Source organism: Scylla paramamosain, chromosome 17 (assembly GCF_035594125.1).
Source record: "Scylla paramamosain isolate STU-SP2022 chromosome 17, ASM3559412v1, whole genome shotgun sequence".
NCBI classification, from domain to species: Eukaryota; Metazoa; Arthropoda; class Malacostraca; order Decapoda; family Portunidae; genus Scylla; species Scylla paramamosain.
Genome location: NC_087167.1, coordinates 4,585,001 through 4,611,666, shown reverse-complemented (window position 1 = coordinate 4,611,666; position 26,666 = coordinate 4,585,001). Strand labels below are relative to the sequence as shown.

The window sequence follows — 26,666 nt, the reverse complement described above, 5'->3', positions numbered from 1 at the left end:
AGTAGTAATAATAATGATAATAATAATAATAACAATAATAATCTATTCATATCCATATACTTATGACATGTATACAATCCTGTACCGGGAAGAAACAAACCCTTCCGTGTTGAGGTGTCACACCATTCTTGAAGGGAACCGTGGTATAGTAGTTTGTTAAGCTGCTAATGATATAGCATCATTCACAGCAGTAGCCTCCGCCTTCTTAGATAAGTGTTCATGTTACGATATCTCTCTCCGGCCCCCATCTCTCTCTCTCTCTCTCTCTCTCTCTCTCTCTCTCTCTCTCTCTCTCTCTCTCTCTCTCTCTCTCTCTCTCTCTTTCTCTCTTCGCTATGCTATCATTCGTTTTATTGAGTTTGGTATAAGCAATTTGAAAGAAATGTAAGGTTTTAAACGCCTGGCAGCAGTGAAGAAGACTGTCAACTCTTGACTCCGCCTTGCCGCTGCACTGCAGAAATTAAGCACTTAGTGAACATCAGAAACTCTACCTGATAAAGCAAGGAAATATGCGGCTCACTCCGGTTGGACAGTGAAGGTGATTGGGGGCCGGTCACTACTATTGTGATATAGATTTGTAGTGCAAGGGAGTAGAAGAAGTAGAGCATGGTAAGAATCTTGGACTTGTATTAGCATCAAGTGATGGTATATATATGTCAGAATAATTCAGTTTCACGTCTAGTGGTGCAAGGACACATACTACCTCCACTGCTCCCGCTCCTAAGAGAAAGACGTATGTCCTAACCAGTGTGGGTTTGCACTCACTTGACGGTGTCTTCAGGCAAGGATATCACTGAAAATGGCAACGACAGCCATGAGCCAGGCGGAAACGACGACGGAGGGCTACGGAGGCGAAGAGGCTTCCACCACAGGAAACGCAACGGAGCAGAAGTTTTATCCCGCGGACTGGGTGGTGTTTTCACTGATGCTGGTGGTGTCTGTAGCCATCGGCGTGGTCAGCGCTGTGAGGAACAGGAAGAAAGCCACCACTCAGGAATTCCTGCTTGGAGGAAAGAATATGCCACCAGTTCCAGTCGCCATCTCCCTTTTGGGTGGTATAATTTCCGCCATCTCCATTCTAGGTAAGCAGTGATACCAACACGAATAAGCACAATTTAACTTGATTTAATTTCACTTAATTTTAATTTAATTTAATTTAAAGTGAAGGGATACTGTTCCAGGCCACTGTCTGGCGTTGTTCATTCCTTATCCAAAACACTGATCCCACTGACCCAGATATCTGGCGTTGTTCGTTACGTACCCAAGACACTGACCCCACTGGCCCAGGCCACAAGACCCAGCGTTGTTTTTGATTCAAGAGAGTTGAAGGACTTCCCAACAATTTTACAATCGTTTTCTCACGTGTAATTTGAATAGTCTATCGTGAAATGCTTGCTGCAGTTCATTTTATCAATGCCTTTGATGATTTTAAATAGTCGTTTCTTAGTCTTCTTTGAGTTAATGGGAATGATTTTAATTCTTTAAGACGCTCTTCGTATGATTTGTTTCTTAGGCTTGGTATCATTTTTGTTGCTCTACGCTGAACCCGTTCTAATTTATCAGTGTCTCTCTGGTAATAGGGGCACCATACTTGAACGCAATATTCCAAAAGGGAACGAACCAGGGAGTTATATAAAGTGAGAATTGTATCTTTAGATTTATAATGAAATGATCTACCGATTAAGCCAATTATTTTATTTACTTTCTTTACGACTTTTGAACATTGCTGGTTAGGTTTTAAGCTTCTTCGATATTGTTGCTCTTGAATAAATTCCTGTCTATACATTTAAATTGGGTACCGTTCAAAATATACTTTGTTTTTTCGTTTCGATACCCTATGTGAAGCACTTTACATTTATCTGCATTAAAACTCATTTGCCATGTTTGCCCCCACTCTGACAACTTGTCTAGATTGTTCTGCATTTCTTTTACTTGTTCATTTGTGACTTCGGTATTCGCTATTTTGGTGTTATCAGCAAACTTCGATATTACACCGGTAACACCCTCATCTATGTCGTTTATATAAACAAGGAAGAGAACAGGTCCTAAGATTGATTGCCATGGCACACCGCTGCTTACGTTTTTCCACTTGGATGCTTTTTCATTTATAACTACTCTGTTTACGGTTGTTCAGTCAGTTTTACACCCATCTCAGTACGCCGCCTTGCATATCATGCGATTCTAGCTTAATTAGTAAACATTTCTGTGGACTTTGTCGAAGGCCTTTTGGAAATCAAGATATATTACGCCTACAGCTTCACTTTCGTCATACTGGTTCAGAATATCATAAAAGTCTAAGAGATTCGTCAAACAAGAGTGTTACGGAAGCCGTGTTGAGTGTTTTTAAGTGAACTGTTTTCCTCTAAGTGATTAACAAGTTTATCTCTTATAATTGTTTTCAGTATTTTGCATACGACTGAGGTTAAGCTAATTGGCCGGTAATTACAAAGTAATGATTTACTGCCTTTTTTATTTTCAAATCGGAATCCCGTTATCGAACTTCCACTCTTCAGGCACTGTACCAGACTGCAGGGATTTATTGAACAAGAAAGATGGAGGTGTAACTAATTTAGATTTCATTTCCTTTAGTACGTGGGGTAAGATCGTGTCAGGCCCCGGGTGACTTGTTTACTTAAGTTTATCGATATATTTTAACACGTCTCTTTCTGTTATCGTGATACTATTTACGACGTCGTTATTATTAATTTGGACACCGTAGGAATATCAGTGAGGTCTTCTGCTGTAAATAATGAAGCAAAGAAAATGTTTAGGATGCTACTCATTTGCTCCTCGTCGTTGGTGTAAACTCCATTTTCGTCAATTATTGCTCAAATACTTGAGGTAATCACCCGCTTCTGCCTGATAAATCTATAAGACTCCTTCGGGTTCATCTTACTTTGGCTCGAAACATTTGATTCGGTGGACCTTTTACTGCATCTGATTAATTTCTTTGTTTTACGTTTTAACTCCATGAATCTTATGCGGTCTTCGTCATTATTGTTGGACTTTAATCTGTCATGGCTATCTCTCTTCGCGCGCAAGTATTCAGCAATTTATTTATTCCATCACTTAGGCTTAACGTTTTGAGTGGGACGGTGATTTTTCATGGGCACGCATTCTTGCTCTTTTTTTTTTTTTTTTTTATCGGTGAAAAATTTCCATTATGCATTAATATCTGTGGTGGTATGTAAGTGACTCCAGTCAGTTTGTTTGAGCACTGATCTGAGTTTACAAAAATTTGCTTTTCTGTAGTCAGGGACTTTTTGCTTTGGTCTGAATCGTTAGTAAAGTCTATAACGAAGGTGATTGCGCGGTGGTCGCTATTGCTGAAACTCCTTGGCGACATTCAGGCTTCCTACTAATTCGCTTTTCGTAGCAAACACGAGATCAAGCAAGTGGTTGCCGCGAGTCAGGTTTTGTGCAAACTGAGTAAGTAAAGTTTCTTTCAAGTTATTACATAGATCGTGTACGTGGTGTGAGGTGAGAGGTTTGCCCCACTTCGTCATCGGTAAATTTGTCAGCAAGAATTATGGCATCGTGTGTGACACTTAACTCGCTAATAGGATTGTAAATGTTGCGGTTGGTTTGCAGTGGCTGTGCTGGAGGTCTGTGTACATATAGGAACTTTCGTTTTGGTACTTTGGTACTTTCGTTCCGTAATTATTTTTTAATAATACGAATAGAGTATCTACGTTTGCAACAAGGGGTTTTCATGACAGAATTAGGTTGAGATTGGTTTTGATGTAGAAGAAGAAGAAGAAGGAGAGAGAGAGAGAGAGAGAGAGAGAGAGAGAGAGAGAGAGAGAGAGAGAGAGAGAGAGAGAGAGAGAGAGAGAGAGAGAGAGAAAGAGAGAGTCATTATCATGTATCTTGTCGCTGCATTTGAAACACCCCACATGTCGGAGGGTGCAGTGGAATCAGTTGATATCATTACCACCTAAAATTTCTACCAAGGAGCGCTTCAGCTTTGCAAGCGCTGCCTTTTTTTTTTTTTTTTTTTCAATAGTAATAAGATTTTAACAACGTAGTACGATATTCTTGAAAATAATTTGTAATGCACAACTGAATATTGTTATTAAGGAGTCTGGGACCGTCATGTTTGGATGGATGATTTCAAATGAAACAGACTATTTCCCTTCTCCCTCTATACCGCAAACATATTAAAGTTTCAATTTTTGAATAAAATACAAATTAGAAGCATGACGCTTACAATTTCGTGTAGAATAATGATAGAGCTTTGGGGTTAACGAATTTCATTACTACTCAACATACGAGGGCGAGACCTTCTTTAATGGTAGGCAATCTACGGGAACAGTAAATATAATCTAGAGCAACTGTTCCCAGACTGGTCCACGCCTCTTGGTCTCCTATGATGCACAAGGAATACAGTGGTAGTTTTCTTTGAACTCTGCGACTGGGGTGTCCACCTGCCTCGAGGAAAATTGATTTTATAAAACAAATAAAAGACATGCATCATATCGCCCACAGAAGGTGTAGAGGATAGGGCTGAAAAATTTCCAATCTAAGACCACCCTAGATACCTGACAGAAGACAGGTGGAAACGAAGATGAATTTCGACTAATATCAAATTAGTAAAAATTATTTGATGATGATGATCATCATCACCACCACTTATGAATCTACTCCATGACAAATATCTCCTCCAGTCTTGTTCACTCAGTCCCGTCGCCTGCCTTTACATGTGTTAATTTAGAGGAACAATAGGAACGGGCATGACTTTCTCAAGGTGACTTAACTTGATAAGGTGGAGGTATAATCATGGACACGGCTCATCGTTATAATCGACTCTATCGTTAATCCCCATGAGCCAAATGATACAAAACACATTAACAGTATTCTTAGCAATGATACAGTACACATTAACAGTATTCTTAGCAGTTACCAAAGGCAAGGTGTTTCTTACTTCACTCAGTATTCAATACCCTTGCTATCGACCCTTCCTCCCAACCAAAATACTATATTTAATGAATTTTGTGTACAGTTACAGTATATTCTCGGGTTGTACCGTACTTGTTCGGAAACTCCTACTGTTCTGTATGCAGCTTACCCTTTGTTATTTTCTTCTAAATCATGTTGTGCATCAGTGCTGTACATTCGTTACTACAATTGACATAAGTGGGAGTGGAAAGATGCGTGATAACGCTGAGGCTTGATAAAGGTATTGTTTCATCGGAAGTTCCGATGCTCATGAAAAATGTATGAATACTCCAAGTTAACGTGACACTATAAGCAAGGATAACGTCATCTTGTAATACACCTTGCACAGCGACGCTAAAAAAGAGAAAGGTAGCACCTTGCTATTTTTTCCTAACATGGCTTCGAAAACAATCTAAAAAAAAAAAAAAAATTCAGGTTTAAGTCAAGACAATGCTTGCCTAATGCATAACCTTTCTTTATCCTGCGTAATACTCGTTTATAATTCACAGTATTGTAGCATGGATTTAATTTCATCTTGCATATAACAACAGCACCGCACTAACGTTGCCACTCACACTCTTGCTTTTAAGGACACGTAAATAAAGAGACCCAACATACTTTCATCTACACCTAAGCCCTCCACGTTCACAGGTAACCCAACAGAGATCTACTTATACGGCACGCAGCTCACCATCTCCCTGTTGGGCGCCATACCGGCTACAATCATCATTAACAAGATACTAATTCCAGTTTTCTACAACCTCAATCTGGTTTCTCTTAATGAGGTAAGAAAACTGCCAAAAAATTATACTGATTCAAATTAGCGCAGGTTTTACACCACTGAACTGTTGTAATAATTATCTATAGTATACCAGTTCAAGGAATAAAGGAATAAAAGCGAGATTTGAAACACATAGAGCAACCATACTTCAGTTTAAGTTTAAACTATTTCAAGTTTATTCTTACCCTTGAAACTATATAATATTATAATGCAAAAGATACTTTTCATGTTACACACTCGTACATTACAATGCATGCAGTAATTCTAAAATCCGCTACTATATAGATAAAGCAGTATGTGTTGAATTTCTTTCCATATTTCACAGTACATTGAGCTGCGGTACAAGAGCGTCGTCTTGCGAAAATTGGCCACCCTGGTCACGCTGTTGACGCTTTCCATTTACGTGGGATTATGCTTGTACGCGCCCTCGCTCGCCCTCTCCACTGTCACCAACCTCTCCACTTTGACCTCCATGATAATTATGGGCGCCATCGTCACCTTCTACATCACCATCGTGAGTGTCTAGTTTGTTGGCGACAGGGAGCCAAGACAGAACTAGAAATTGCTTTCATCTCTTATTTCAATAGAAGTTTTAGGTTATTCGGAAAGATAGTGTTGTAAGTCTTATCAAGATCAAATATTTGACTAAACCATGAATCATTTTGTTACCATGAAAAGGGTCACTGACATGCCCTATTTGAACATTAAGAACTTTAGATTTCAGCACAAATTTTTTTTCCTGAGTTCATCTGACATAAGAAAGAACATAAGAAATAAGGGAAGCTGCAAGAAGCGACCAGGTTTACACGTGGCAGTCCCTGTATAAAATATATCTACCTACAGTTGTCTTATTCATAAAGAGCAGGTAACATCGAAGGCAACTAGTCAGTGTGTTAGTTTTCTCTGTTATGTGAACCAGTAAAAAAACATGAATGCGCTTCACCTTCCCGGATTCTGCTTCAAGTTTGCCTTTGTTCTTCTTATCACAGCGTTTCGTCTTGCACAAAGCCTGAGCTGTTCCTTCTGAACTATCTTACGATTCATCATTTTATCGCTGCCAACTGACATCGATGTTATCACTCTTCAGGGCGGCGTCAAAGCGGTGGTGTACACTGACGTGCTCCAGACGTTGCTCATGTTCGGGGGCGTGTTCGTGGTGGTGGTGATGTGCTGCATTGACTTGGGAGGCGTCGGGGAGGTGTGGGCGATAGCAGGGCGTGGCGGAAGACTTGAGTTTTTCAAGTAAGTGGCAAGGCAATGGGGACTCTGATAAACGACTTTGCTAATCCATTAATATTAATATTTTTCTGAAGTGAAATGTTCATATAAACACTAAGAAACGATACAAATAATACTAATTACTAATAACAACGAGCGGGTGCTCGCGCATACACACACACACACACACACACACACACACACACACACACACACACGCAGTTGTCCCAAGATTAAAGCAAAATCCATCTTAAGTCCTGTTCCTCGAGAGGGGCAGAAGACAAATCCTCTACCATACTTGCTCGAGGGTTCATTACGCAAACCCTGATCTGTTTGTACCAAGTGTCGATAACAGCGCTGGTTAACCAGTGTTGTACCATAACAGAACCAGCCCCTTTTTCCGTATCCCATCTGATCAGCTGAACGGACCAGATGAGAAACACCAGTAAAAGTTCTCGAGGTTGCATCCTACTGTACTGACAGATGCGGTCAATTCAGCCCTATCGTGCTTGCAGCCACAACGACAGGTCGCTTCCAGGTAAAGGTAATCTGTTGTAACGATCGAGGGAAGACAATCTCCCTCAGTGATTTATTGATGAAGTACGACGTGACCGTAAGAAACGACGAGCAATTTCTCGTCTCAATTTTTCATATATATTTCTAATATAAAACAATCTCAACACATTACAATACTTCTAGGCAACATACATATACAATCAACTTGGCACTATGACATTCAGTTTCTACCACGAAAATATGATATATTTACCTCGGTCACCTGCCTGTCGTGTTTGTGAAGCTGCGTCTAGTGAGTGAGTGACGCCCGCGGGCAACAAGTGAGAGTTAACTGCACTTTTCTAGCATATGAACATCGACTCGGGGCTTTACATAGAATCTGTATATCATGTGTTTTCATGCAAATAATAAAGTAATGAACATTTCACTTTTGATTATAGAGGAATAATGATATGGGTCACATACACAGTAATTGTGCTACACCACTCTCGCTTGATCCTCAAACATGACCCTTGCATGTAACACTCTCCCCACACTGTACATCTGTCCCATTTGTCGCCTTACACCTTACACATTCCATCCGCTTCTCTTCTTCACCAGTCATTTCAACACATCCACAAGATAATGTCCACTGTTCTTTACAATATTGCCCTCGATGGTGAGTGGACCAAGCATCACTCCTACTCTTTTCGATCAAATTAAAAGATTTTCATAGGTTACTATAATTTTTAAACCACTACTAATGAGTAACGACAACAACAACAACAACAACAACAACAACAACAACAACAACAACAACAACAACAACAACAACAACAACAACAACAACAACAACAACAACAACAACAACAACAACGATAATGATAACCACATACATACATATAACTAGGCTGTTTCCTCACAAAAGGGTAGGTAGTCAAGACAAGGTACACAGCTTTCACATTCTCATATTATATTTACACCACTCTCTTGGTCATTTGGCTCCTGGTAAAGAAGAGAAAGTACTCAAGCCCTCTTTTTATGTGGATCAGCCGCATACCACCTTCATAGCAAAGTACTCCCCCCATACCACACCAAATTGCTCCACGTCATCGATGTGTGCCGCCTCCCTCGGAAGCCACAGAGCAGCGTCATTCCTCACGCTCTCACAACAGCTTTACATTTGCTTCTGTCGTGCACAATTTTTCTGTTATTCTTCAGTGTCGGTTCTCTTCCCTTTAAAGCCTCCTTTACACTATCTATGTACCACTTACGTGGCCTACCTCGCAAGTATAACAATAATAATAATAATAATAATAATAATAATAAAAATAATGATTATAATAATGATACTACTACTACTAATAATAATATCGAGAGCAGCAGCAGCAGCAGCAGCAGCAGTAACAACTACAACAACAACAACAACAACAACAACAACAACAACAACAACAACAACAACAACACCGACTGCAGCATCATAAACAATAACAACAATAATAATAACACCGACTGAATCATCATCAATATCATCATCAACAACAACAACAACAACAACAACGACAACAACAACAACACATATCCACTATTCTCTCATTCAACATCAATATGGTTTGTTAACTAGATTTACAAATTTATTAAATTTAGCATTAACATATTACATCTGAGAACAAAAAACACAAAGGTGTATGTGTACTGAATAAACAATGCTTTTATCCACCTGCTTCTCTCCCTCAACCCAGCATGGACACCGATCCTTATGTCCGCCACACCTTTTGGTCCACATTTACCTTGGGATTTTTCCTCATCATAAATGGAATCGGACTGAACCAGACAACCTTCCAACGTTTTGCTTCCGTGAGAACATTGGAAATTTCAAAGAGGTAAGTACTTGATCTCATAACACTATCTGATTCCGAGCTTTATGTGCACACATATGTACAGTAATATATATATATATATATATATATATATATATATATATATATATATATATATATATATATATATATATATATATATATATATATATATATATATATATATACGCAATAGTTACTCATTCAGAAAGTCACACTACATTATGTAATGTATCCGCACACTCACGTGTAGCATTACTGTGTTGCTCTTATACTTTCAAGTTACTCCACGCTTCTTTGGTACTCCCTTCGGTCCAATCGCTTTCCTATTTTTTCTCATTATGAGTGACAAAATATCAGGCACACCTGCAAAACAAAAGACACAAACACACAACACTGTCACAGTTACAACACAGCGTTATTATTAAACTAAAACAATACCTCTGCAACGATCCGTCAGCATCACCAACTTAATACATTCTTCATGTTTACCTGAGTAATGTAATATAACAACAACAACAACAACAACAACAATAATAATAATAATAATAATAATAATAATAATAATAATAATAATAATAATAATGATAATAGCAATCATCAGGGAGGAGGAGGAGGAGGAGGAGGAGGAGGAGATTTAAACCCAGTATCTCCCTTTCGAAGGTTGTCCTGGTTCTTTCTATTTGGGTTGTGGTGTCTCTGGAGCCTCTTCTTCTTCTCCGGTCTGGTCGCCTACGCCGTTTACAGTACGTGCGACCCCCTCACCTCAGAGAAGATCAGTAAACCAGACCAGATCATTCCCTTCCTGGTAACCAATAAGCTAGGACACATCCCCGGAATGGCTGGTCTCTTCGTGGCGTCTGTGTACGGCGGGGTTCTCAGGTAAGGTATTTTTGAGCATATATTGACATGCTTGAAGACTTACCAGTGATGTGCGTATATGGTAAAGCAACCAAATCATCAGTACCAACCCAGAATGTAGTAAACATATACACAGGTGTGATGAGAGACAGTGTTTCCAAGGGCAGTTCATGTTTGTCTCTGTTAACAGGAGAAGTAAGGCGAGAAAACTTTATTGAACTATTTAAATCATAAATTTGTTTAGTATGCTCATGTGATGCCTGAACGGGAAATGTTACCATTCCTCAGTAGGACGGCGGATCATTAATGAGCGAGGAAAAACAATTACCGAAGATAGTGACAGGAAGTAATGCGGTAAAGCCCTCTGCACTTATGCGCCTGTTTTCAAGTGTCATTTTTAAACAAACCTGCAGATGCCCGGCTTATTGTCTGCAGATACTCATTAAGCTAAGAAAATTCATATACAGTTTTCTTTTTTTCTTTTAGTTTTTTTTCTTATTAGCATTAGCACGTCATCAGTGTCGTTTGAAAACAAGTTTCAATACATGTGTTTTGTTACATCTCTTTCTGGGTTTTCGTTAAAATAATCTTACAAAACACAAACAACAGAAAAAAACAGATTTTTTTTTCTCCAAATGCAGTTCATATAACACCAAGGCAAGTCAAGGTGTATGATACATGTAATAAGGCAGAGTGAAGAGGAAGCCACTCTTCTGGTTAGAGGAACTATCAGTTGCGGGGCTCGAACACTCAACCTTTCAGATACAAGTCCAACACCTTTCCGTGGAGTTTCTCGAAGAAATAAAATAGTATAAGAACAATGTGGAATTCTTGCATTTAACACATGACAACACAATCATCGTGGGTTCTAATTTATCTCCTCCCTTTTTTTTCATTTTCTCACATTTGTTTGCGAGGAACTTCTTGTCTTTCCATGATACTGGGAGCGATGTGCCTTCCCGTGGCATGAGGTGCAAGTCTTTGGAAAGGAATGTGACCTCCGTGAGGTCTGCATACTTCTTCATAACACAATTTTTTTTTTCTTCTATATTCGATTCCATATGCTTTACTTAGACACCAAATAAGTATAACAAGCCTTACTCATATTTGTGTCAACATATCCATCTGCTGCTTTGCCTATACACTGATTTCTTAGATCCCTCTTACATCTGTATTAGTAACACTCTTTTTATCTCAACCTTTCTAATCTTCGAAGTATTTTTGCCTTCTCTTTCTCTTTAAATGATTCCTCTCCCTCTCTCCCTCAGCACACTTTCCTCCACGGGAAACTCTGCGGCCTGCATGATATGGGAGGACTTCCTCAAACCTTTTCCTTACTTCTCGAACCTCAGTGACTCCTCAGCCACCCGCGTGGTCAAGATCCTGTGTAAGTATCCATACTTGGTCTGTTTTCCAAACAAACTGAATTGCATTACTCGATTGTTTAAGCATATTCTCGATAAATTTTTCTTTAAAAAGAAAATCCGGTAAGTATACTTAATTTAGTTACTGATATGCAAGAAAAGTTGTTAGTTACCTAAAAAAAAAACATGTCCAAGATAAGATTAATAGATTGCTTAGTCTGCGTGTTACTGTAGTGTCAGAGTAACGAATCTTAACCATCTTTTGTTTAAAGATAATTACAGACGAAGATTTGTTAATAAGTTTCAGGTAGACAATTCAATAACGAACAATAAAAGGATTCCCTAAATGTGAATATGCACTACACAATATACAAAATATACAGAAATATGACGAAACTTGAAATACATTGTATCTGTGGGAGAATGTAACGTGCTGCTGCCAAGTTCGCAGCCAGTCTCTCCCACTGCAAAACGACCACAAAGCAAAAGAAAAAAAAAAAAGGTCAGCATCATTATGGGCACGGGTAAATTCCGTGACTACCTCATCAGCTTGACCAGAAGATGTGTTAGGTGAAGGAACCACCTCTTCCCTCGTTAGACATCAATCTCGTTCGAGGAGTCCTCCAGAAGGAACAGAGTCAGCTCAGCCAGACACGCCTCACCATTCAGCACTCATTATGAACAGAAGGGCCATTCAAGACACGGCGTGCTATGAGCGTGAATGGGGGAGGGAGGTATAGGAGAATGTAATGTGCTGTAGCGCAGCACGTAAGGAAGCGTTATGTATGTTTCGTTAAAACCCAACTTGGCAACTCCGGTTTCCGACTACCAGTGGGGCATATTCGACTGGTGTCGCTATGCCCGAGGGTAACCACGCACTTCCTATCGGTCACATCCTGTTTTTGTATTTTTCCGTGATGCAAGGGCCTATTTTTCTTCAGTGTGTCTGTGTCCTTCCCCTCACTGGATCGGACTCAGAGGACGCACACCTACTGTACAATATTACCATAAGCAACTTTAGTCAGAATGATTATTGTGAAAGTTCTGGAACTAAAACACTGAACAAGATTTCTTAAGCACACCAAATGTTCTAAAAACTTTCACGGTGCACAGAACACGCCACGTCCATTGTTATGTGACCTTCTGCAAACTAAATATTTGAAGATTACATTACAGACACCAGGATACCATTTTCTCTCTCTCTCTTTCTCTCTCTCTCTCTCTAAATAATTAAGTACTCTACTTTCCTTGCTGTAATCTGATCCTAACTCCTAAAGCAGTATTTTCAAGGCAAGGAGAAGATGACTCGACGAAGTGTGACACAAAATTCAATCACATATCTGCAAGGCAGCAGTAACCTTACTGTTGCTTGTTCCGCAGCCTCCTTCACCGGCGTGGTGGCAGTCGGTCTAGGGTTGGTCATGGGCAAGCTGGGAAACCTATTTCACGTTGTGCTGAGCATAACCAGTGCCATCTCGGCGCCCCTCTCCGGCGTGTTCCTGGCTGGCATCCTGTTTCCTTGGGTTGAAACTAAGGTTGGTTTCTCGGGAATTTCACTATTAGTATACTATCTAACAGGTTAATTACCAAAAGAAATTATACTGGTAAAAGCCTCGGATCGCGATTGACGAGCGAAGCTGTCAGTAATGTATCAGTAGAAGGGTATTTTATTGAGAGAGAGAGAGAGAGAGAGAGAGAGAGAGAGAGAGAGAGAGAGAGAGAGAGAGAGAGAGAGAGAGAGAGAGAGAGAGAGAGAGAGAGAGGGGGGGGTAATTTCAAGCACCTCGTTCATCGCACACTTGCTTAATATTCAAAATCACTCTAGCTCAAAACTCTGGGAGAGCCCAGTGGTTGTGCTATATACCGCCGGGTAGGAAAATTTCATTCTGCGTTCAGTGGTGTGTGTCCGCTCTTGTTGAGACAAAAAAAGTAGGTGAAAATTACAGAAAACTGACGGTCGGTTTAAAACAAGTTTTATTATGTATTTTGCGCATGCATAAGTGTTGCAAATTTGACGTGCCTTTTTTTTTTTTTGTTACAACTTGTATCAATCTTATCATCTACTTTATCAGTCCATTAGTTGAAAAGTTGGCGGGTACTTCATGCACTGCACACATCGAGCACTTGCCTAATATTCAAATCACTCTAACACAAAACTTTGTGCTATATACCGTTGGATAGGAAATTTTATTCTGTGTTCAGTCTTATGCATCCGTTTTCGTTGAGACAAAAGGAAGTTGGTGAAAATTGCAGAAAACTGACGGTCGCTACAAAAAAAAATTATACTGTATTTCATGCATGCGCAGTAGTGTTGCAAATTTGACGTGCTTTTTCTTTATAACCTGCATTACGCTTATTAACAACGAAATTTTAGCTTGATCAGTTAACTAATCAGAAATCATCGCGTGCCGTGTCATATTATATCATGCCGTAAAGATAACGATTTTTTTTTTTTTATGTGTGTATAACTCATCACAATGAACCTTATAACTCTCTCAAAACAGTGAGATCTCAACATTCTATCTTATTCAGGCTTACTTAACAATGTGTGTTGCTTAATCATAATGTTTCCCATAACACATTGTGTCTCATTTGTGGGACACAATGTGCTATGTGGCTTTCTGGTGTAAAATGTCCATGTATTACAGTGTATCCCATGCACCTGTCTCCCTGTACATGGTTCACTTCGCAACATATTATTATTCGTCACCTGAATAAGGCTTATCATTGTACAAAATATTTAGATAGTTAAATCCATACTCACATGTTAAGATACAAGCCACGAATACCTCACCTTTTACAAAACAGGGCGCACTTTCTGGCTTGCTGGTGTCCTTCTCCTACAATGTGTGGATTGTGATGGGCAAGTTCTTAAGAGGCGGTGGACACCCACAAATGTTGCCTCTTTCCACGGCCACTTGTGAGGGTTCCTTCAACGCCACCTTGGAAGACCTCGTCCATAGCACCACGGACTCCTTATCCCTCTACTCCACCACAGCCACCACAACGCTCGGCATCGAAGAGTATGTAATGAATGGCATTATATGTACATTTTTTTTTTGTAGGAGAGGCACCGGCCAAGGGCAACAAAAATTGCAACAAAAAAAGGCCCACTAAGGTGCTAGTCCCCGAACAGAGTCAAAAAAGCGTTAGTTAGAAATACAGGATAAGTGTCTTGAAATCTCTCTTTTGAAATTTTCTTCGCACTTTTCATATCCACGTAATATTTTAAGCGTTAATGGTATGTAAGACCCAAATATCCCAAACGAATCAAATTTCATCTCTTGTTTAAACTGCATCTATAAAGTTAAGCGCAATGAGCCGTCTCCGCCAGTTTTTCTCACACCCCCAGTTGCTAACTCTGCACAGGGGTCTTATCCGTCTATGTATGGAGTATATTTCACATACGGTTCTTTTAGACAGGTTGGAATCAAAAGTTTTTTTGTCTCATCAGCTCCTCTCCTCTAACTGACTGTCTTCAGCCTCTTTATCATCACCGTAATTTTGCATCTCTTGCTATCATCTACCGCTATTTTCATTCCAGCTGCTCTTCTGATCTTGCTAACTGCATGACTCACCTCCTCACTGCACAAGACTTTCTTTCTCTCACCCATATTCTGTCCACCTCTCTAATGCGATAATTAACCAGTATTCTCAGTCATTCATCCCTTTCTCTGGTAAACTCTAGAACTCCCTGCCTGCTTCAGTATTTCCACTTTCCTATGATTTGAACTCTTTCAAGAGGAAGGTTTCAAGACAATTATCCTATATTTTTTATTTACGCTTTCGACTCAGTTCGGGGACCGGCGCCTTAGTGGGCCGTTTTTTTTTTTTTTTGTCGCAATTTTGGTTGCCCTTGGCCGGTGCTCCTCCTATACAAAATAAATAAATAAATAAATAAATAAATAAAAGCAAGTACGTCTTTATATTATTTAAGTTATATTATTTTTTCTCCAGGGAAGCGAAAGTTAAAGACATTTACGACACGTCCTATTGCTACAACGGCCTCATTGGCGTGACTTTCACCATGGTGGTCGCCGGAATCGTGTCTCTGCTGACAGGTAAGCAGCGCCCATTATACAAAAATCGAGCTTCTCCCTGACCAAGTCATCTAATTGTACATATTCTACTATCACTCCTGTATAACATCACAAACATAAATGATTCCATGACTGACGCAAAACCTTTATCCTCGCATCATTGTTTCAGGCCCCAACCACCCAAAGAACGTGGAGGGTGGGGTGCTCAACCCGACCTGCGAGCGACTATATAAGCATGTGTGGCTCAGGTATCACAAAACAAGATCCTTCCGTAATGGAGAGATCAATGAGAGGCAGGACCACAACGTGGAAATGAAAATGATTCCCTAGTATAAGTCTCAACTTTACTCCCCTCAATAGCTAACACTCAGCAACAACTCGTCGAGAACCTGCTTCAAATCACTACAGAACCAGGCCAAGTTGACAAGGATTTGTACTGCTACTTTCGGCCTGACAGAAGATGCAAATTTCTACGTCTTTCAAGTAACTCAAGAATCCCTCTTTTCTTGTTAACGAAATGCAAGAGAGGACAAAGCTAAAAATTACATATCTCCGTAGTCAACGACTCTTTGTTTACCTGGCAATGGGTTAACTCGTTGCCAAGACTGAACGCAAATAGAGTTAGAAAATTATGCGTAATATACTAAATAATATGAACAGTAATCAGATCTGGCGATCTCGGCGACCCAAATTCAAGTCTCACCGGAAGCTGGCCATTTTTTTTTTTTTTAAGGTATCGTCGATGGCCAAAAAATATCAATATCTTTCGCATCGACCCTGTCTTCGACGGTGACTGCACTGGGGATGTCGGGAACAGACAGCAGTATCTGTAAAGGCTTCACTTAAAAAATCATGCCCACATCACCACGAGCAGAGGTCGACCACCCATAAATAGAATGAGGCGACCATCTAAATACCGAATACAGAAGACTTGACTTTCGGGCCTGTGCTCCAAGAACATTTGAACTGCGTCTTTAATTGTAGATTCACTTCGTATTTTGAGTATACATAGTACGAGAATATCTTTATTTGACTGGCGAATTATCGATTATAAAGAATATGTTCTTATAAAAATTTATGAAATACAATTGTTCATATTCAAATTATTATGCTCACTATTATGTCGGAGCTCTTCCCTAAGTGTAATCGTAGTGACATTCATGTTAAGTCTGATTTCATATTTCATGAATAACACAACTGCTTCCTGCCAACTGTTCATACACTTGTCGAGATTCTCTCTTGCATATAATATTCCTTAATGGGTATATCCTACCCTTGGCAGTTACTCTTCTACAGTTTGTGTAAATTACAATCACAATTTATCTGTCCCATTCCAGGAATGGAAACTGAGGTTGTGTTCAAAGCCTGTATATGCTCCTATCTAAACAAAAACCTATTTTGTAATTGCCATATTTCATTCATTAAAAAAAAAAAAAAAAAAACGTAACATTTGCGTTAAAAATATCTGGAAAAGTTAATTTCCTATTCTGGGGTTTCATTTGATGATTCAACCTCCTCCTATGCCTGGAGGAAATCGGCCAAGGGGGCAGAACTGAGAAAATTCGTCGCTAATTTGCTGCATTCCAAAGTGGAGGCTAATCTAGTCCTGGTGGTGTTGTCATATTCATTTGATGCAGTTCATACACAAAATTTCAGTATTTACTAAAGAGAGGGATAAAATAATGAAGGCTTATTAGTTTAGTTTTGCATCAGCGAGATGAACAAAATATTAGTGAAAATAAGTACAAAGCCTCGTTCATTGCGCTATGGTGGAGTGTGAAGTTGATGACAGTCAATTAAAGGAGAAGAGATGATGAGGTGAAACTGTTTACCAAGCTTGTGTGAGCTGAGCTCCTTAACATATGTAAAGACGGTTAAGGTCCATGTACAGATTTCTGCATCTCTGAGGAGGGGGAAAAAAAAAGGTGGAGACAATGCCGATCAAGTAACTCCATTGAAACCTTTAGCAAAATATGTGAAACTTCCAATTGAGATTTTTAGTAAAGAATAGCCCAATTATCTTCAATGTAGAAAAGTTGGAAAGTTGAGTGTCGTTGAAGAGGAGGAAATAGTTGTATAGAAGGTTGCGTCGAGTGGATAAATGAAGGAACTGAATTCTTGATGCATTCAACAACACAAGGTTTGCCTTGCTCCATTCTCATACTACTGTACAGAAAGATCAGAAGTGGCTTCGCTGTGTGAAGTGTTTTTAATTCCTGTTGGGCTGGATGTCTAGCGAATGATTAAGTAGAGTCATCAGCATATTAGTGGATGGGCCAAGCAGAGGCAGGAGTAAAAGATGTCTTACTGTATTATTAGTTTTCTGAGGAACTAACTGTGACGTACTTGAAGGCATCAACCCATTCAAGGCACCAGGCGGCAAGCAGCTTCCTATTATAGATTTAAGAAAACTTTTTTCAGGCTGTTTTTCTAATACGTGAGTCTCTCTCTCTCTCTCTCTCTCTCTCTCTCTCTCTCTCTCTCTCTCTCTCTCTCTCTCTCTCTCTCTCTCTCTCTCTCTCTCTCTCTCTCTCTCTCTCTTTACGGTTTCCCTACAAAACCCATAAATACATAAATCTCTCCCTTTTTACCTACCTATCTACCTGTCTATGTTTTAATTTTCTAATCTAAATATCTATCTATCTACGAGTATTTATCCATATATATTTATCTACCTACCTACCCATCTATCTATCTATCTGTCTATCTATCTAGCTATGTCCCTCTCACGTTTTCATTCTTCTCGTTTTTACGTAATTCCATAATCTTCCTCTGTCTCTTTCACTCTCTCTGCGAATCACTTCCTCCACCTTTTCATTCGATTCTGTGCCCGCGCGAGATCCTTGTGCCACTTACCTTTCATTCGCTTCATGGCATTCTCCTTTTTCCTCCCTCTCTCGCCTTCAATACCTTTTTTCACTCTCTCCCACCGCTTTAAACTCTTTCCTCTATCCTATCCTTCTTCCGTCCCTTTCCTTCCTCCCCCTCTTATCTTAAACCGTTCAGACAGATATTTTCCTTCCCTTACTCCCTCCTATTACCTTGTACCTTCTCTTATCCCCTCAACTTTCCTTTCTTCTCTTTCTTTCCTCTCTTCTAGTGCCCTAAAATTTGATTTTGTTTCTACAAGCTCTCCTCTGTCTTCGATTTTCCTTTTTTTTTCCTTCATCCTTACTTCTTGCTTTTATTGGCTTCCGGTCTTTCCTTCATCCACTTCTTTCCTCCGTTCATCCCTTTCTCAATTTCCTCTCTGTACTTTCATTTCTCTCTCTCTCTCTCTCTCTCTCTCTCTCTCTCTCTCTCTCTCTCTCTCTCTCTCTCTCTCTCTCTCTCTCTCTCTCTCTCTCTCTCTCACACACACACACACACACACACACACACACACACACACACACACACACACACACACACACACACACACACACACACACACACGAAACAATGTGAAGAATACATGAAAGGAAAAGAAAGGAAGAAACGTATTCTACGATGCTAGAAAATTACAAAATCGTCATTATTAAAACAAATTATTCTATTACTTCTCAGTAATAAAATTACATAATCCAGAAGGAGGTTACAATAATTGTCGTGCTCAATGTAGTGAGAGGACTCAGTCCTGTCTCCTGAGTTTGGCGCTGAAGACTTGCTGTTCTTAGATGTTCCTCCACTTCTCCATTTCAATGATACAGAACACGGCACAACAGAAGCTGAGAGTGTAAGAGTGGCTGAGAGAGGCGTCCAGCCGGAGGAAGGAGAGGGCGCCGCAGCTCAGTAACACCAGGATAGTTACCAGCAGGTGATAGACCGCCACGCTATTTTCCTCGAGGCAACACTTGTACATGAGGCACACGTGGCACAGCTGGCCTTGGCGGCAGTGGCGGGTACATAATTAATTAACTTTTTTACTATCTTCGTACTTCGTATCCAGTAACAAATTCTCATGTGTTGTTTTGTTTTGCTCTCACGTTTTCTTTATTTTTCCTTTTTTTTTTTCTTATTTTATGTCTATTTGAACCTTTATTTTATATTTTTTCTCTTTTCTCTAGTAACAAATTATCTTGTTATTACTTCCTGTTATGTTGCGTTTACATTAAATAATTTATTTTTTTACAATTGCTTTCATTCGTTATTTCGGTATTTCATCATTTTATTTTATCATTTTCTATTTTTTGCTTTCCATTTTTTATCGTTGTTTCACCATTTTATTGTTGGATTCATTATTTCCATGTTTCTTTTATTTTCCATAAAAGAAATATATATATATATATATATATATATATATATATATATATATATATATATATATATATATATATATATATATATATATATATATATATATATATATATATATATATATATATATATATATTGTGGTCATTTCCCCCCGTCGTTTCACTTACGTTATTCTTACTTTTTTATAAATTATTTGATTTTTTCCATTTTTTATTTATTATTGCTCGTGTTTCCTTTGGTTTTCGCAAATAACTGATATCTTGTAGATCCTACCTTCAAATATACTCAATTTCCATCTAATTTCACTTTCCTTCTTAATTTCTTCTTGTTCTTGTTTCACCATTCCAATATTTTATTAATTATATTCGGGTTTATTTTTTTTTACTTTCGTGTTACACCCCCATCACTTATAATTTTTCCTACCATTATGTTTAATTTCCATTCAATTCCTACGTTGTTTCTACATTTTTCCTTGCCCAGCTTCTTTACTACATTATTATATTCATTATTTTTCTTTTTTGTTTTCTTTCTGGTAATAACTCATCTCTTATTATCCTTCAAATCCACTACGACTATTTTCAGAGGCCACAGAGATTATTAGCATGGTTGTCAAGAGTGTTTCTCCTGTTACGATGTAGAAATTTTGTTGATCTGTCACTAGAACCATAAAACTACCCTCAAAAACCCGTGTCACTTCAACTAGAGCCTTTTGAATGTAGTAAGGGTGCGGCGCAGAAGCTTTTCATACTGTCCTAATTCTCACTTTGCGTCTCTCCTTTCCTTTCATTTTGCTTCGTCATGCAGTGAATAATGGCACGGTTTACCTCGAGGCTGCCCATGACGTTGCCAAGAAAGGAGTGACTCCCTTAAGTATTCATGAACAAGACGTATTGGTCGTTGTTACATGAAGCAGATAATAATGTTTTTGCTCACCGGCAAATGATGGCCTTGATCATGCCTTTGCCCTAACAAATTGCTCTCACTTGGCAGGGTAATATCATTCACGGAGGGCGGAAAGATGAGGAAAAATAATTGAATGACTATATTTTCCCGTTGAGTTACATAAGAGACTATACGTCATTCTCCAAAATTTTGAAGCACTGTAAGGAAGAAGGTAGGTGTTAGATGTGAATTTACTCGTCTGGTTTCACGCATCTTTTTTTTTTTAAGCCTCTCAGTAATGGGGGACTCATAATTTTTTTCACCGCTGCACGTTTTTCCTATAATTACCTGCAGCTGTTTCTGTACTGCAATCTCCAAGTTTTGTAGTGTAGAAAATAAAATTAGTCTTATATTCTCTTTTTTTTTGTGTCCATGCAAACTTTTCTTTTTTTTCAGCTATCTAAATGTTAACAAAACAAGACCACAGCAGTAAAAGGGATAACACTTATGGACTCTAATTTGGAATATTTGCAAATGATTACCCGTATTTTCATGGATGTCTTTCTCATTGACTACGGAAAAACCTTATCAAACTACTCGCAGAATTATTAAAATCCCTTTCGAGCAAACCTATAGCTTTCATTAGAGCCTGTTAGAATTTGTGTAGATATGAAGAAATGTTCAAGAATACGTCGTAAGAATTTTATCCATGAATAACTCTATTGTATTCACAGTCTTCACACTTCCCACATGGATAAATTTCTATTACAGACGTTTATTACCTCTCTCTCTCTCTCTCTCTCTCTCTCTCTCTCTCTCTCTCTCTCTCTCTCTCTCTCTCTCTCTCTCTCTCTCTCTCTCTCTCTCTCTCCTCTCTCTCTCTAAACCCCCATGAAGTCACTAATCAGAGGCATGTTCGCTGCAAGCCCCGTCGCTCCCCTTCCTCCCCAAGCATGTAGGAGCGTCACATGACAAAAGGCCGGCACCCTCACCCCTCCTGATGTCAAGTGTCTGGTCAGCTTCACGGGCCAGAGCCGCCCGCCCCCTGCTCACTCTCAATCCACGTTACTGATTGTCCGGGAGTTTCTTACTTCACACGCACCAGTTATTAAAAAGTAGATGAAATACGTTTTGTTTTGGTTCGTTCGGCGCATTCTGTCTCTGTTTCTATTTTTCTCCCCCCTCCAACCACCACTCTCTCTCTCTCTCTCTCTCTCTCTCTCTCTCTCTCTCTCTCTCTCTCTCTCTCTCTCTCTCTCTCTCTCTCTCTCTTCCGCTCTTTAAAACACTATCACGAAATTAAATGAAAACTACACAGCGATAAATTGCAAACGAGAAAACAAGATTCTCAGAGAGTATTAAAATGAGCAGGTGATCTGAAGACGAGATGCATTCACTGATCTGACCGTGAAGAATGTGGTACGGATCATGGTTATTCTTCAACGCATAGGTAAGGGACGTGGCGTTCGGACAGAATTTGTTATGTTCCTCTTGCAGTTTTAAACATGACACAAACCTCTGCATTGTTCAGTACATTGTTGGTGAGGAAACCCTTCAATTATGTTCTCAATAGTAAGAGGAATCCTGTTACATTCGAGAAAAAATATTGTTTAAAGTGAGACTGTTGAACATGAATATTTCGTAATGCCAGAATGAATTTAATTATAATATCCGGAGGTACGTAATACATCATATATTATTTTTTTTGCGTAACAACTATTCTAATTATCACTTCGAGGTTAAAAATGCAGTGGTGTCTTGTAATTAAATAATTCTCTTGTATTAAAAGTCATCTTGACCTCGCCTCGTCTGAAGCATAACTCCGGGGAATATGCATTCATGAATCGTGTGTGTTATGAAACTGAAGGACAGATCACATGTCTGGACTACATGGTATGTATCTCTGGGTCTTTGAGTGTGTGTGGAACGAGCAGTCTCTCTCTCTCTCTCTCTCTCTCTCTCTCTCTCTCTCTCTCTCCTCTCTCTCTCTCTCTCTCTCTCTCTCTCTCTCTCTCTCTCTCTCTCCAATCTCGAACTTTTTTCCCGGACACAATTACTCGCTGTGTCATTTTTAAAATATAAATTATCATTTCCTAAAATGCACATCCTTTACCTGTCAAAACTGATGTTTCTTTGTTAATTAGCGATGTTCTCCTTTTCTTTTTCGGCCAAACGTAAGAGGTTGCTGCTCCGTCTTCCTGCCTCTTGTACGGTCACCATACTCTGCTCCTTGTCAATACCATCCTTCCGTTCCTCATACAGAATCGGCTCCTCAAGAGAGATCCACGATCCCTTCAAACGCTTGTCTATAATGATAATCAGATGCCCTTACTTCATGCCGTGAAGCAAATCAGTTACTTTTTCAGTGTACGGTGCCCCTAGCTAGCTAGCACCGTAGTGGTGCGGGTTTCCTCGTCACGGTGCCTGGTGTTCTTCACCAGGCACCGTGTTGTTTGTGGAACGTGATGAACATGTTTTTGAAGTTGGGTGAGAATTTTCCACACATGACTTCCGATGTATGGCTGTTCCACCCTCACCATCGACACATCTTAACCAAAACATGCACCATGAAGGCAGCACACTCCACTCAAGACTACTTACATAAGTTGCCTCACCTAGACAAAACAAATCACTTTCTCTTTAATCATAACAATGTGAAAGCTTTCATTTTTTTTTAACACTACCTTTAATCGTCTATAAAATTATATCTGTACAATTAAAGCAGGAAGTGCTCACAATACATGGCACGGAGCACTAGTTATAGATCTTTTGTTTTCACCTCTGACAGTAAAGGCAGAGGACAGGTAAACAGTCTGATAACTGCTTAAAACAAAACAACACTCAATCAATTGCAGTGACGAAGGAGGCGTTCCTTTCATCCGCTTCAAAATCCCCGTGACGGCTGCCTTGGTAACCTGCTCTTGGCTGCCGCTTGGAAACGACAGGTGTGCGTGTCTGAAGTAATAAGTGCTGCCTCGGACCCGACACTACATCATTCTGTATCTCCAGTCCCCTGACACCCAACCCACTAACACCAAATCCCTCACAGCGCTTCTCTCTCTGATGTGGCGTTCATTGTTAAAGGAAAACATATATAATCAAATCATGGTTAATTGTTCCTTTCATCTTTTTTCTTGTTTTCTTTCCGTCCACGAATGTTTGCAGAGTATCATGAACAACAATGGTAGCCAAGGCAGCCTGAGTGGCACGTTCACCCACTGGCAGTCAGCGGCGTGGCCTGGTGAAGACGGAAGCCACCCAATTCATCCAATACCGACCATCCGCGCCAGCCACGCGACCTCTCCCTCCCCTGCCCCGCCAACCCGACCAGCAGCCACCCAATAGTGTGGTTGTGCGCCAGTTTTCACGAAGGATTTCCTTCATTGTCCCCGACGTGGCGGTCACACACGCGGAAGCAGGTGTCCGCGTTCACCATGAGATTAATTAAAGGTGAGGTAACGGGAGGTGAGCCGGTGTTCTGATGGTAGCCTCGCAAAACTCACTCCTGACTCTTATTATTACTCTTTTTATTATCGAATTTTATTTACTCCACCAACCGCTGTTCTTCCTCTTTGACTGTGTGGCCATTACTACTGGGCATTACTTACTACGCTTGATACAGGGGTCGCCCCGAGGGAATCGGAATGAAGTTTTAAATGCCCAGGCTAATAAAAGCCCCAGCTTTTGCCGTGTGAGCACCCTCCCTTCCTCGGGGCCCTGGCTCCTCGGGCCAGTTGTTGTGATAATCTGTCATCACGGTGTATCAGTGGGGCGACACCACTTGTAGCTGTTATTGTTGATGAGAAAGATCAATCCAGCTGCATCTGACAGCAAACGCACGATACGACAACCCATTGCTACTGAAGCAACTCTTTCCTTCCCTATCCACCACCATCTCCTTTTCCATATTCATCTCCCTCTCTCTTTTTCTTCGAACCCTAACAATAATAATAATAATAATAATAATAATAATAATAATAATAATAATAATAATAATAATAATAACAATAACAATAACAAAGGAATAAATAAATAAAACACTTTAAGGCAAAGGCAGAAGAAATACATCACAAGAAATACAGTGTGTGTGTGTGTGTGTGTGTGTGTGTGTGTGTCGCCAGACGATCTAGCGATCACGATATGGGGCGGGAACAAGACAGCTCGGCGAAGAGGACGCCGGATAGTAGCAACGATAGGTACCTATTACTAATGGATGGCGCAGCGGGGAGGGAGGCTCCTAACTGTCCAGGCGGGGGAGAAAGACACCATCTGGACCAACAGGTGGCATCCCGGAGGCAATCCGACTCAACGCCATTTGTTTCAGTTTTCTCCTCTCCTTCCACTGGACATCGAAATACTCTTTGTGTCCGACTCTATTTCCATTCACCATTATTTTCATTCACTTCCCTTACTTCCCGACTTTATTCCCTATCTCACAACCACTGACTTACTGATATGTAACCCGTGTAATCTCTCTCTCTCTCTCTCTCTCTCTCTCTCTCTCTCTCTCTCTCTCTCTCTCTCTCTCTCTCTCTCTCTCTCTCTCTCTCTCTCTCTCTCTCTCTCTCTCTCTTCTTCTAACTTTCCTGTCTTCATATTATTAGGTTAGTATGCATTATATATATTCATTGTTCATTGTGTGTGTGTGTGCTGTGTGTGTGTGTGTGTGTGTGTGTGTGTGTGTGTGTGTGTGTGTGTGTGTGTGTGTGTGTGTGTGTGTGTGTGTGTGTGTGTTTGTGATTGAGTGTGCCCACGCATGTGTTGAATAGATGTAATTTAAATCCTGAATAGACAAAGACAATGCAAAATATAACAATAAAAATAATTCTCTCGCAAATCACCACACACACACACACACACACACACACACACACACACACACACACACACACACACAGCAAAGAATACAACAGAGCCGTCAATAAACACCAACACATCTCCATTACTACATTTATAAATAAAAAGTAAAAGTTAACCAGATGTAAAAGAATGTGGTTAAACTTACGTTACATGGATATGGAACAAGAAAAGAAGAATGGTGAAATAAAAAAGAAGAAAACGAGGAAGGAGAAAATAGAAATAGAGAAAACAGAAAAAGCCAGTGCCGGCGCAGCTCTTGTTTTGAAACGCCTGATGCGAAGGGATGACACAGCCCAAGCAGATATGACCCACACAGGCGAGGCGAAGGGAGCCGGACAGCGATGAACAGGACATCTGAACCAGTACCAAACAGAAAAGGTAAGCGTAGCATAGAGGGGACACTGGGAACGAAGGGAGGAGCGAGATGACTCATGACAACTTACTCGTTCCTACATCACCCCACTCATTCTGCCCTCACACCTCAGACTCCGCCCTGATGCCCTGACTGGATGATGTTATATATAGTACCACCACACCTGAGGGCGGTCATGTGGATGAATCGTATGTGTGTGAGAGAATGTAAGGGAATTTTGACCTTAACATAGAGATAACTTTTTTTATAAGAGAGAGAGAGAGAGAGAGAGAGACCAGAGATAAGAGGTGCCCGGCCTGAGGGTGGCCGCGGGCGGGGAATCACGTGCAGTAACTGGATCCTATGAGTTGTAATACAGTCTTGGAATCAATTATCTCATGATCAGGTAGACCAGGAACAATGACAGGACGGTTAGGGTTATTATTTTGATACATGCACGTGTTGTTTATGTTTTGGTATTGAATGGGGTTGTGTTGTGTTGTGTTGTGTGTGCTTTTCTTACTGAATTTTAATTGAACTGATGTGACGCTGATATTATGTGTTTCCTGACTGAATATTCATAGTATAAAGTGCAGCGAATCGACATCATTTATTTCTTTACTGAACATTAATTGCGTAAATCGCCGTAGCGCGGACGGTATGCATGTTCTCCTACACAATGATCAAGAAATTTATTGATGATTGAGATTACTTCGTGTGTATTTTGCGTACGAAGACTACTGAAATTCTTGGATACTGACTGAAGACTGATATCTTGTA

The 26,666-nt window shown here is 40.0% G+C and overlaps 1 protein-coding gene across 1 annotated transcript; it reads left to right on the top strand.

Moving 5' to 3' along the window:
• The first annotated feature begins 475 nt into the window (after positions 1-475).
• Positions 476-16,960, top strand: LOC135108345 (sodium-coupled monocarboxylate transporter 1-like). Its single transcript, XM_064019228.1, has 12 exons — positions 476-538; positions 782-1,082; positions 5,590-5,723; positions 6,045-6,233; positions 6,807-6,961; positions 9,175-9,315; positions 9,955-10,173; positions 11,421-11,539; positions 12,897-13,051; positions 14,325-14,539; positions 15,474-15,577; positions 15,726-16,960. Exons 2-12 carry the CDS (start codon positions 800-802, stop codon positions 15,884-15,886), a joined length of 1,875 nt encoding a protein of 624 aa, XP_063875298.1. The 5' UTR covers positions 476-538; positions 782-799; the 3' UTR covers positions 15,887-16,960.
• Positions 16,961-26,666: the final 9,706 nt, after the last annotated feature.